The 11,957-nt window shown below is 31.8% G+C and overlaps 2 protein-coding genes across 3 annotated transcripts; both read left to right on the top strand.

Annotated features, from left to right (window-relative positions):
- Positions 1-2,742: 2,742 nt before the first annotated feature.
- Bm5843 (LBP / BPI / CETP family, N-terminal domain containing protein) lies at positions 2,743-6,460 on the top strand (the record flags this gene model as incomplete). Its single annotated transcript, XM_001899649.1, has 9 exons — positions 2,743-2,913; positions 3,133-3,357; positions 3,541-3,762; positions 4,109-4,216; positions 4,508-4,610; positions 5,105-5,255; positions 5,466-5,671; positions 5,812-5,932; positions 6,286-6,460. 9 exons carry the CDS (start codon positions 2,743-2,745, stop codon positions 6,458-6,460), a joined length of 1,482 nt encoding a protein of 493 aa, XP_001899684.1.
- A 2,149-nt stretch (positions 6,461-8,609) lies between these two features.
- On the top strand, positions 8,610-11,561 carry Bm10880 (the record flags this gene model as incomplete). Of its 2 annotated transcripts, XM_043076686.1 has the most annotated exons (7): positions 8,610-8,732; positions 9,059-9,271; positions 9,514-9,735; positions 10,138-10,245; positions 10,412-10,523; positions 10,958-11,108; positions 11,321-11,561. In XM_043076686.1, 7 exons carry the CDS (start codon positions 8,610-8,612, stop codon positions 11,559-11,561), a joined length of 1,170 nt encoding a protein of 389 aa, XP_042932620.1. The 2 variants fall into 2 exon arrangements, with proteins under 2 accessions (XP_042932620.1, XP_001899683.2); XM_001899648.2 differs by lacking the exon at positions 8,610-8,732 and having other exon boundaries at positions 9,071-9,271.
- Positions 11,562-11,957: the final 396 nt, after the last annotated feature.

The raw sequence follows: 11,957 nt of genomic DNA, 5'->3' as shown, positions 1-11,957 counted from the left end.
TTTAAATCCAATCGCGTCATCCATCATTACAATGCTATAACACTAGCAACTCTGCTTTCACAGTGAAGTTGATTAAAACGTTATTTCCTGAAGTGTAAGGGCTAAAGAATCTTACCAATAAAAAAAAAATTTTAATTAGGGTCTGCATTTAATTTTCACCTTTTGTTTAGAATTTCACATAAAATATTTCTAAGAAATAAAGGCAAGCAGCAAATTTGATGGATTTCGGGTTACTAATATTCAGCAACGCATTTCCTAGTTATTTTCGAATTGGAATGATGTTTTCCTCCTACATTCTACATTTTGTGCTTTTAACCATTTAAACGGAACTGTCAAATTTTACTGGAAACACAAGTGTAAAATGCTTTTATTTTGTGCCATATATTTAGAATTCAATGCTATAATTGCGACTATTTGTTTCACTTTGTTATGCCAACGTGTCACTTCACTTTCGTCATTTTCTTTATTGCTTGCATAAGAAATATACTATCATCGATGTGTTACAGCCGAAATATCCAAAAGTTTTCGGCTAAGGATAACTAAGAATTCTCGTGCCCAGAGGTTTCTTCAAAGTTCACGTGATATTTTTCTGGGCTACAGATTCTCATTTATTTTGAATTGATTAATTTATTTAATGTCGATAGGTTTGCCTTGGTTAGGTGAAATAGGAAATGGACATTAGCAGAATTTCGAGTAGTCGTGTTGTTTTAGAACTGTAAAAGAATTGTTCATGTCGATGAAATGAGGCATTTGGTCTGGGTGCTATGCGTTTTGTATAAAATCGAATTATTTTCCCGTAAAGAATATTATGCCAATTCAAGAGCAGACTAGTTACCGTAGCGCTTGGGAGCATTGCAAAAGTTACCTACCTGTGTTTTTTATTGGACTTATGTTGAGTTCCTTATGCACAGTGTTTTGAAAAAACATAAATTACACCTACAGCCGAAGTATGTTGAGCTTACAAATATCTATCTAATCCGAAGTTGTATGGTTTGGACATGAGAAAGAGCAAGAAATCACAGTTTTATTTAGGAAAGCATCAGATTGATTGGATATGCTAGTTAATTTCTGGTCCATCATAGGTTTTGAATTATTTGTTATACTAAAAGACCAACGTATCGGGTAGTAAACCGCTTGAATTGACAGCACTCCATAAAGTGGCGGTTGTGGTGAGAAATGCCCAACTGATGGGTTGGTCGTGGGTATTCATCACTGAAATGAATATTATTAGAACAAAGACATTGGTTCCTTGTTGAGTGTCCTGAGAACGTTTTTTTTTTTTTTTTTTTGTGAGGAAGACTCTTCAAGTAAATATCTTTGTATCATAAGACAATTTATAATATGCGTTCATTTCAAAGTCATCCAAGTTTCAGTAGTATTTGCTTGACTTACTCTGTATAATCTCTCGACCGTCATAACTATTAGGCAAAGATATTAAAAATTAGTGACTAATTGCTTGTCATTCAGTTAATATTTCTTCATTTTAACAAGTAATCTTTAGAAATGAAAGCCTATTCTTGGTCTATCGCATTTAAAATTGAAAATTGTAAGCTCAGTTTTGAAATTTAAGACTCGTTTCTATATCTTCTTTGTAAATCAAATGGAAGTTGTAGGAAGTAACGTTTGATTCCTCTAAGACTAGATTAACCCGAACAAAGTCATAAGTCGTAAGAGAGGCATCTGTTGAGCTGATTCTTTTAATTGGTACTTCATAACAGCAAAGATGGAAAGCACACAGATCTGTTCTCCTATCGTATTTTCTGCCAAACAATAAAAATAGAAAATGAAATCTATCGGAAAAGTCGCACTGATGCATTTTGGAAATTTCAAAACTTAGCCATGTTTTTATATGCTCCACATGACAAGAGAAGCATTTCCGAGAAATCTTCAGAGTATGACTTCAATGAAAATTATGTGGGTAGGACAGATAATCAATAAAAGAATTCGCATAATAGTAGTTCAGGGTTTAATGTTGGCCATTACTTCTCATAACAAAAAAAATCTAGTAATCCGCCCTAATATTTCCCATCTGTCTTCAGAAATCTAGACATAAGAAACAAAGATTTTCTAACAATCTTTAAATTTTTCGTAATTTTCCAGGCTTTGAGCGAAGAAAGATAATATTTAAGTGATCTTTATAATTATACTAAGTACATATAATTACAATACTTGGTGCATAAGACAGCTTTATGTGCTATATGTTTCAATGCTATCTATACTTCATTATCACTTGACTACCTGTTCCTAACTATATCCTCCGATTAATTAAAAAAGGTAAAAAGTTGTCTAGAAAACAAGTGATAGTTTGATCGGAAAACAATTTCCTATGATGACATGCTTGTCAACCGACATGTCAATGGACTTTTCAATGGCTCGTGCCGTTACGGTGAATCAGCGACATCATCCAGTCCATTGGATCAGGAAATAACAGCAAACAATTGATAATATTTAGCAGGAAAGAGAAGGATCCATTTGAGTCAGTCAGAAAGATAAGAACGTAAACTACCAATAGCGCCTCACTACATGTTTCTTCCATAATTTAGTTTTAATTATTCAATTCTGTTCAAATGGATAATGTAATTTGAGCGAACAGTATGAAATCCAGCACTGCTAATGGACCGAATATCTTCACTAGCCTACCCTTCCGCATAAACAGTTGCGCTCAGCGATGCTTCAGGTGTTTTGCTCTGCTCTAGTGTTTATCTTTGACACTGTTCATTGAAGCATTGGAAGCGCGTCTTCATGGCAACTTGCTACGTCATTTCCTCATATATCTGCAACATTGCTTTGCTCATTACTCTTCTTACTACTGCTAATTACTACTCTGTGATTGCTGCGGAACAATTCTCTACAGTGCGAGTGAGAATTGCTGAAGAAGGATTGCAATTTTTCAGCAAAATTGCACATCATATCGTACGTTTACTATTCACCTTTAACCTTTCTTATTTCACCCAGTAACATTTTCACCACAGTCATTTATGATTGATAACGGTTTTTACTTACTAAATCGATTATTTATTATAGTTTATGACAAATTTTAATGATATTATGAGATTGAAATTTGGATGAAACTCTAAAAAATGGCAGTCTACAATAATTGTAATTTAGAATTTGATCGAATATCAAATATAGGTTGACGAAGAAATATGGAAAGTAACACTTCCACAAATAACAATTCCGATTGAAGACGGACCTGGCACTGGTGAAGTGAATGTAACTGAACTCACATTACAAGCATTTAAATCGCCAACCTTTTCATTTGAATTAGCTTCACCAAATGGTATCATTTGGCAATCGAAAGGTGGATCGGTGAAGCAGGAAGCTGTCTGGCTTGCTGGCTACTATTTTGTTGTTCCAGTTAGTTCATACAATCCATCACAAAGTTCTCTTGTCTGGCAAACTTTGTTGATGATACTAATTTTGAGATATTATTAATGAAAACTTTCTGAACCTTAGCTAATTTGATACAGCTCAGATCACAATAATCACAAATATCGTGCAAATTAATGGGTAATCTCGTGATTCTATTTGTTGTTGCAGATTTATCTCTCGGGATATGTTAAGGCGAAAATGGATGATATTCGTGTTTATATGCAAACCAATTTATTAGTTCGAAATGACCATCCACAAGTTGAGATCACTGATTGTTCCACAGATGTTCAGCACCTTTATGTATACATAACAGGAGGTGTCATACAATGGGTTGTCAACTTATTTCGAGCGCAATTAGCTTTTGTAATCAAGCAAACCATACATGAGAAAGTTTGATTCATACATATTTGTTTGAAAAGTGTTTTTACACAATGACAATTTAACATTTTTGTAGGGAGGATTTCGAAATTATTTTTTTTTTTTGAAGGCTATTAATCTCGTGCTATTAGTGACATGCTTACTGAGTTCATGGCTTGCTAAGGGTTCTATTCTAACTTATCTCTCTAGTCAAAGCTAACGATTGTTTGCTTGAACTTATCTAGGAAATTTCTTATATATAAGTGCCTGCTTTTAGCGTGTTCCGAATTATGAAATGAATCTAAGAGACGTAAAAGTGGTGCTTTAGTTGGATCTATCGAAAAGCTGTTTATTGATGATAAATATAAACATTTAACAGATGTGTGATGTCATACGCAAGACTGTTGTTGATATCAATAGCGCTTTATCAGCACTTTCTACCCAAGTTAAACTATACAAAAACCTGTATATTAACTATTTATGCAAGGTATTCTTGTCGATTTATTCCTTTTCTCAGAAAGTAAAACCGAATTTAAATTTTCACGTTTGAACGGAAAGGCTTAATTGCACATACGAAAATAAATCTGGAGGATTATGAAAGGATTAGGAAATATTATTGGTTTCAGATTGAGAAATTTCATTTCCTGTGAGAATCACCGATAAGTCATGTTTTGCTTATTTTTATAGATTAAAATCTTCCTTAAATTATTCTAAATATCTGTCAAATTCTTCTTTTTTTGTCAAATAATTTGACTTCGAATAATTTTAAAATTTTCAGCAGAAACCTAAAGTAACGAGCAAATACATTGAAAATGAAATGATACTGGATGCAACTTATGGAAAAAGCAGATGTATGTTACCGACAAAGCAAATGGATAACGGTTAGCTTGTTCTTATTTTTAATTTCCAAAAATTATGTGTGCCTTAGAAATTTCGGATTTTCGACAAATCAGATTAAGCTGTTGTGTAGAAAGAGTCTTCTAAGAAAGAGCAATTGATCATAAATATATCGATTGGTATACCTTAATAAAAATTTGCTTTGTCCATTCGCAGTATTTCAATTTGCTGAAAGGTATACTAAATGTGAGGAGGACTACAAGAACACAACAGCAGTGCATGTGTACAACAATAATGAGTGTTTGGGGGGAAGCTCAATTCGGAAATTTGTTTATTTGCAGCAATCTTATCTACTTAATTTACTTTAAATAAAGTTAAATTATAAGTGGATATTCTCCAAAAAAAGATAGGAATGGTAGACTCTCAGAACTTCTCCAATCAGTCGATTTAACTAATGAATAAATAAATAATTGGGAAGTACTCGTTAAACTTATCCCAGTGATTATCATATATTATTTATTGAACGAATATTATTAAGATGTTGGTTCAAAGAGACGAATGGCTTATATTTGGCTATCGGAACATATACCAAATTGTTTGCTGAAGACTGTATACGACAATGAAAATTTGACATTTGCTATAACGCCGAATACCAGTGCTGGTCGATTTGCAAACTTTCTAAGAACGGAGTCATTTTTCGTTTATCTAAAACATTGTCATCTTTTTAGTCCAAATCATCAAATTTCATCAAAAAACTTGAAGATTTTCATTTTAATTTAGCAAAATTAATGCAACATAATTTAACCAGTTTGCAGTTCTCAGAAATTTGACCTCTATTGCCGACCTCAAAGTACCAAAAAATAAAAATTTTTTATAACTACAATTCTAATCAAATTTAGCTGTGAACTGTTTGCAATATGTATCGGGAAATTTCTTCCGACTTTACGCCTAAAATATCCTAATCGGACTACTTACTTTTTTATTCGACTAGCTGAAACACCGTACACTGTCATTGATGCAAATGGTATACGAATATTCGTGCGTTCTACGGTAGATTTACATTTATCATCAGAGAAGCAACAATCGCACAGATTAGCAAGGCTTAGTGAGATTTTTTTTTGTTGTTGTTGTTAGAAGAACTTTATAATTATACAAAAAATTATTAATGTTCGCAGAAAAACGAAATTAACCCAGTATGACTGCTCTAAGTACTGTAATTATCTACAATTAACATTATCAGTTCAGTGATGGCCTCAACAGCTTACACCGTTCCAACAATCCTGCATAGGAAACTTGTGGGTATTATCAGTAATGTTACAACAGTACTGCATGAACAAGATTCAACTGTGGGCCACTTTAATGTTCAGTATGCTTTTAAATTTGAATTTTAGAATCCTTCGGTGATGTTTTTTTTCACTGCGTTTTAGTATTTTTTCATTATTCTATTAGTTCGACCTCAGTTGGCAATGAAAATAACAAATGCTATTTTTGTTTCTTTCATTTTCCACTTTTATTTATTTATCATTTCATACCTTAAAATAGAATTTGACTCATTCTTTCTCAGTCTTTTAATGCTTTGGCGTACGAAAATAGATAATAGGATCTATTGCTCGGCCGACCTTACATTTGTCGAAATTAGGTTCTGGAACGGCATCTTGTCAATTCTAAGAGTCAATTCTCTTGTCAATTCTCTTTTTCTCTTAATATTTGATGTTTTAGGATGCTCAAACTTTTAGAGAAAATAATGGCGGAAACTGTGAAATTAATTGGAGGAGCAGCACTTAAAATTGGTGTACCACTACCCCTCATAGATAATGTGACAATCGCGGATGACGCCCAAATTGTTACAAGAAATGGATACGTTCGTGTTGATTTTGATTTCACTTATGAATAGAATTTAAAACTTTTATGCATTTTTTCGCAGAATTGTGCTTTAATGAAATGTTGATAAAAAGGAAAGTCATTTGACATTTGAATATTTTCTGGGATGCATCGAAACAATTAAAAGTTATGAGATGTATGAAAGGAATGAAGAGAATTAAATATTGAAGAATAAATGCTTCACTTGAAAGCAAGCATTATTCATTGAATTTCGCAAAAACTATACAATAAATTATTCTTTTTAATTTTCATTGGTAAAGAGAATTGCAAATATGAAATGTTTCAAAGTGCTTTTTCTTGTTTGAAAATTTTCCTCGCAAAAATTCCTATGAATAGAAAAATTTGAGAATTAATAGAAAAGTTTAAAAGTGATATTTTCAATTGCACCTGCACACTATCGATTTATTCTTTAAGAAATACGAAATAAGGCAGTCATTCTTGCAACAAATCATTTCCAATAAATGGTTATTTTTAAGTTGAACTGATATGGAAGTAATCATCTACTCTGTCCGCCTATGATGCAAGTAATTTCCTAAGTCAATGAATTTAAGTAGGATTGAATGGACAGGAAGTTCATTGCAGAAACAAAACCTTGCGAAGCAAATAGAAATTTCATTTGAGTGCATCAACGGTTAATTTTTACGCACTAATTTTTACGCATAATTTTAGTGCTATTAAAATTACGGGTGATATAATGCGTTGTAAGCGGAAGAAATCAGTTGGATTTGTCAAAGTTGTTTCTTCAAGTTACGATTTATACAATACAATGAAATAGATTCAGCATCATTCTTCATAAAGACCAGCATAATATCACATTATTCATAGACTTCTCAAAAAAGTAATCTCATCATGTAATCGTGAAATGACTGGGATATCTTTTATAGATAAAATTCAACCACAGAGATGAAGTTTATGCTGAAAATCACGAAAGTGCATTCAATTAAAAATATGCCTGTCTATATATGTATGTGTGTGTGTGTGTGTGTGTGTGTGTGTATGTGAAATATTTGTTTTGCTGTAGAAGATCGGTTGTTCGGGTCATCGTTAGTCTAATAAAATTTATAACAGATAATTTTCCCATAACATATGTAATTTCAGTTAAATTCAATCATTTTTGAAGTTTTCAACTTTTTTTGGCATCATATTTAAGTTATTTGTTGCAGTGTATGAAGAAAATTTCAAAAATGCTTTCTAAATATGGAACCAGGAAGTTCAGCAGCAGGTATTAGCAATTGACTTCAATTGTAATTCGGTCCAATCAAAGCTTTTCATCTAAATATGATGAACAAGCAGCACTGTTACTGTTTTTTTTTTTTTTTTTCACAATTCTTAATCATAGAAAAAAATTTTTTAGATGAATTTTGTTTGCCAAACAATTTTTAAAGTTTAGGAGGAATGAAATTTGACATCTTCTCAATTTGATAGCTACAATGTTTCTTCCGATATAACTATTTAACTAACGTGTGATATTTGACAGGTGTCATTTATATTTATATACTCACTATTTGAATATTTATTTCTGAAGTGAATTCATTAACGCTGGCATCATATATTAAAATGTATATCTCTTTAACCCGTACATACCATTTTCTTTTTTGTTACACAATAAAAAAGTACTGCGTAGTTGACTAAAAACTATTTTATTCCGTTTTTAATTAAATTTTAATTATTGAATTTCAATGTATATCTCATCTCAACAGTCAGTACGAATTGTTTCTATTATTGCTTTTGCACTTACTTTTGGTATGTAAAGTAATGAGACATACCACTAACTTCAATACTGGTACTTTGTAAACCGACATCAGCAATTTTTATTTGTGGATAAGATTGCTTCAGTTAGACGAAACAAATTGCAATGAAGAAGACTACGGTTTTCCTAAAAGAAGATATTAAGATAGCAGGTAAAAAGGTAGATGTTATCCATTTGAGTGAATTGAAAGAGTTTCAAATAAAAATGGATGCGATACGAGAATTCTATCAGTCATTAATTAGAGTCATTAGCTTAGATGATCATGAAAATAAGATTTAGAATGTTGTGTAAGTGAGACAAATTTGCTCAGCCAACAATATTTTGATGGTTGCTGTCGTGAACTAACCGTTCGAATAAGATGTAATCATTAAAGTTATGGAACAAATATCAAAATCCTTCAGGAAATAATATAATGAGAGTGAAGTTCTTATTACTTGTTCAAGTTTTCATCAGTTACAGTAGCAGCGAGACTACACTACGCGCAAGGTTCAACCAGAAAACTTTCTTATTCTCAGCTTCATTTGCAAAGAATGTCGTGAGTTTTAGGATTTCTTAATGTTGGGAGAGATTTTGAAAAGTTCACCTCTTTTATCTTTCGGCTAATAACGTCTCTTAGATAATAATATTAGAAAACAAACAGCAATATGAAGTGATAAAGAGATAATATCCAAAGACTTTCTTGGCTCTGTCGCGAATCTTTGATGCCCGACATATCATTCAGATCAAATCAAAAAAAAAAGCAAAAGTGTGAAGAATGTTACAGCATCTGCCTTGTTTAGCAAATAACTTTTGTCATTTATAATTTCGAAAATTTCCATTGTTATGTGTTTTAGTGTTAAAATATTTTAAAGCTCAATTTAGTTGCAAAACAAAATGAAAACGCTGGCATTACCCTCACAGACCGTATCGTTTGGGTCAGGATCAGTTGAGATAAAAAAGTTAAAAGTGGAGTCATTTGAAAGCCCTGATATTAGGATTTCTTTGGTTGCTCCAAATGGTCTCATATTCAGCACCAGCGGTGGCTCGGTTGCAATAAGTGGTTCCTGGGACGCTGCATATAGAATTCTTTGGACTGTAAGTTATAACTTTTTCCAAATAAATTTCAGTTTTAAATTTCAGTCTTAGTTTTTCCAAATGAATTTCAGGAATGTCATCACTAATAATTAGATTTATTGATGATGCTCAATGTATATTTGAGCATTAATTAATGATTTCCTTTAATCGCTATAGTAAATGAAGTATGTTGATTACACTGTTTCATTCATATTCCTGTTGCCAGACATTTTATTTATTAATATTATTTTGAATTTGTCTAGATGTATATCTCGGGTGATTTATCAGTTAAAATCAGTGGTATCAAAACACTGACGCGGGTAAATATGCTGTCACAGAAAGGAAAACTTCAGTTACATTTCGAAGAATGCCAACTGAAGATTGGAAATCTAAATTTGAAATTATATGGAGGAATAGGAAGTTGGATTGCAAATTATTTCACGAGTGGTGCTGAAAATGATATCAAAAGATCAATAGAAAAAGATGTTGGTCAATTTTAATTTTGTTGAATAGCAGTAAAAATAGATGAGTTAATTTCACTACTATTAAATCCAAATATTGTTTTAAAGAATTCTGTGTTAAAACCATAAAATAAAAGGATTGAAACCGTTTTATTTTACGACACACCGGGAATGTTCAATTGGTATTACCTCCGCTTCCTATGGCATTTGGTATTTCAGAACTGTAACAGTAGGAAAAAATCAAAGGAATAAAGCAATTATGAGAAAGTCCAAACTTACTTATCCTTCTTTCACATCCATCTGATGATCAGGATTCTAGATTATCATTCATTTTCCTCGGTATATTACCAGACTTTCAGGAATATGAATATGCTTTACTGTATAAAATATCGATGCGCTGAATTACTCACAGTTCAGTACTTTCAGGTTTGTAAAAATGTACGAGATAACATTGAGCATTTAAACAAAGATTTGTGGTCAATAAAAGCACAAACCAACGTGGTCGATAATGTATATCTCAGTTATCATCTGCTGGTACCTTCAAAAACTTGTTGTAGTTTTTTTTCATTAACATTGTGAGGCTAAAATTATTAAGAACAAAAGGTTTAGAATTAGTGATTTATCATTAATTTGGACCCGATCTGATGTAATCTTCTAAACTTTTGGAAAGGTTCACTCAATGAAAAGTCAATAATTACAGGAAGATCCCAAGATCACAAAAAATTTCATTCAGTTCGATTTTTCTGTTTATGCAACTTTTGGAAGAAGAAAATGTTATTTACAATCAGAAGGAAAATCAATAAACAATAATCGTAAGTGTCATCTCTCCATTTTATCTGAAATCAAATTGCTTCAACTTATAACTGCGACACATTTATGTCTTTATAGCAGCGAATTGAATAAAAGATTCGACAATTAGCATTCTCAGTTTGCTCCTCGTAAGATTGAATGTAATATGATTGTAGTTCTTCACGGGTCTCTTTTATGTTATAGAGTTTTTTTACTTCAACCATACTTTTCACTTTTTGTTTCTTGAATGCAACAAAAAATGCCACTTTTGTTTCAAATATTCTGGATGCAATCCTTACTTGTTACTAAAATCTCTTGTTATTCTCTCCTGTCTCTACTTTTTCCCTCATTTTATTTTAATTGTTGTTTTTTAAAATGTGAAAGAAAATATCATTTCCTATCAGAGACTATTTGGCAGAATTAACATTTCATTTCTTAAATATCCGCTATTTTCTAGGACAAATCATTTCGAATCATATGATCGTATTGTGGTTTGGTGAGCCTATGATAAATTGTTATCTAAAGACATGGTATGAAGCAGTGAACCATCATGTGTATATCTCAGATAACATCGATACTAGACGATTCCGCGATTTGTTCAATGTAAAGTAAGTATCAATGAATTGAACTCCAAGAAATGAAATATGTCTTATACTTCAATAATTAAATAATTCAAGATACATCATTTCCATTTTCTGAAATCACTTATTTGCTTGTTATTTATTAAAAAATATTTTAAATTCTTTTAGAACAATTATTTTTGTTCTGAAATATAAATCCATTTTAGCAAGTACAACTCTAAATAATTTATGACTTGCAGTTGTACAAAAACAAGGAACTGCACCGGGAGAGTTAATGATCTGAATAAAGTTGAGCTGGACATTCAATTGATGAAAGCACCGCTTCTACGTGCCGAAAATGGAATTTATATAGAAACAAGCATGAAAATCGTTTTTTATCGATCGCCAAAAAATTCAGACAGTCTTAAATTGACGGAGCTAAGTAAATTTTTACATTTTTATAATCTAAGTAATTCAGTAGTTTGTGATGTTGATCGATAAAAAGGACTACTTTGTTCAGAAAAATTTATGTCCAATATATAAAGCAGGAAATCTATATATATATATAAGAAATCTAGTTTGACGGAGCTAAGTGTATTGACAGAGTTATTGACAGAGCTAACTGTTTGACCATTCATCAATGTTCCTATTTTCACATTTCAATTTACTCCACAAAGATGAACTTGAAACAGTTAACTGAATAACAAAGGAACGCATACTATTTCCATCCTTTTGACCCACTCCTCCTTGTCATTACTATCAAAGCTTACCGATGTCTTCACCTGTAAAAACGCTTAACCTTTCTCATATTACGTAAACGGTTCTGCAAATTGTTCAGTGTGTCAATTGAAATGTGCAAAAAAGATCGGCTTTAGAGTTTCAATTGCATTTACACAT

This window comes from Brugia malayi, assembly GCF_000002995.4.
Source record: "Brugia malayi strain FR3 genome assembly, contig: Bm_v4_Chr1_scaffold_001, whole genome shotgun sequence".
Lineage (NCBI taxonomy): Eukaryota > Metazoa > Nematoda > Chromadorea > Rhabditida > Onchocercidae > Brugia > Brugia malayi.
The sequence above is the reverse complement of the archived record's forward strand: the minus strand, read 5'-3'. Positions and strand labels throughout refer to the sequence as shown.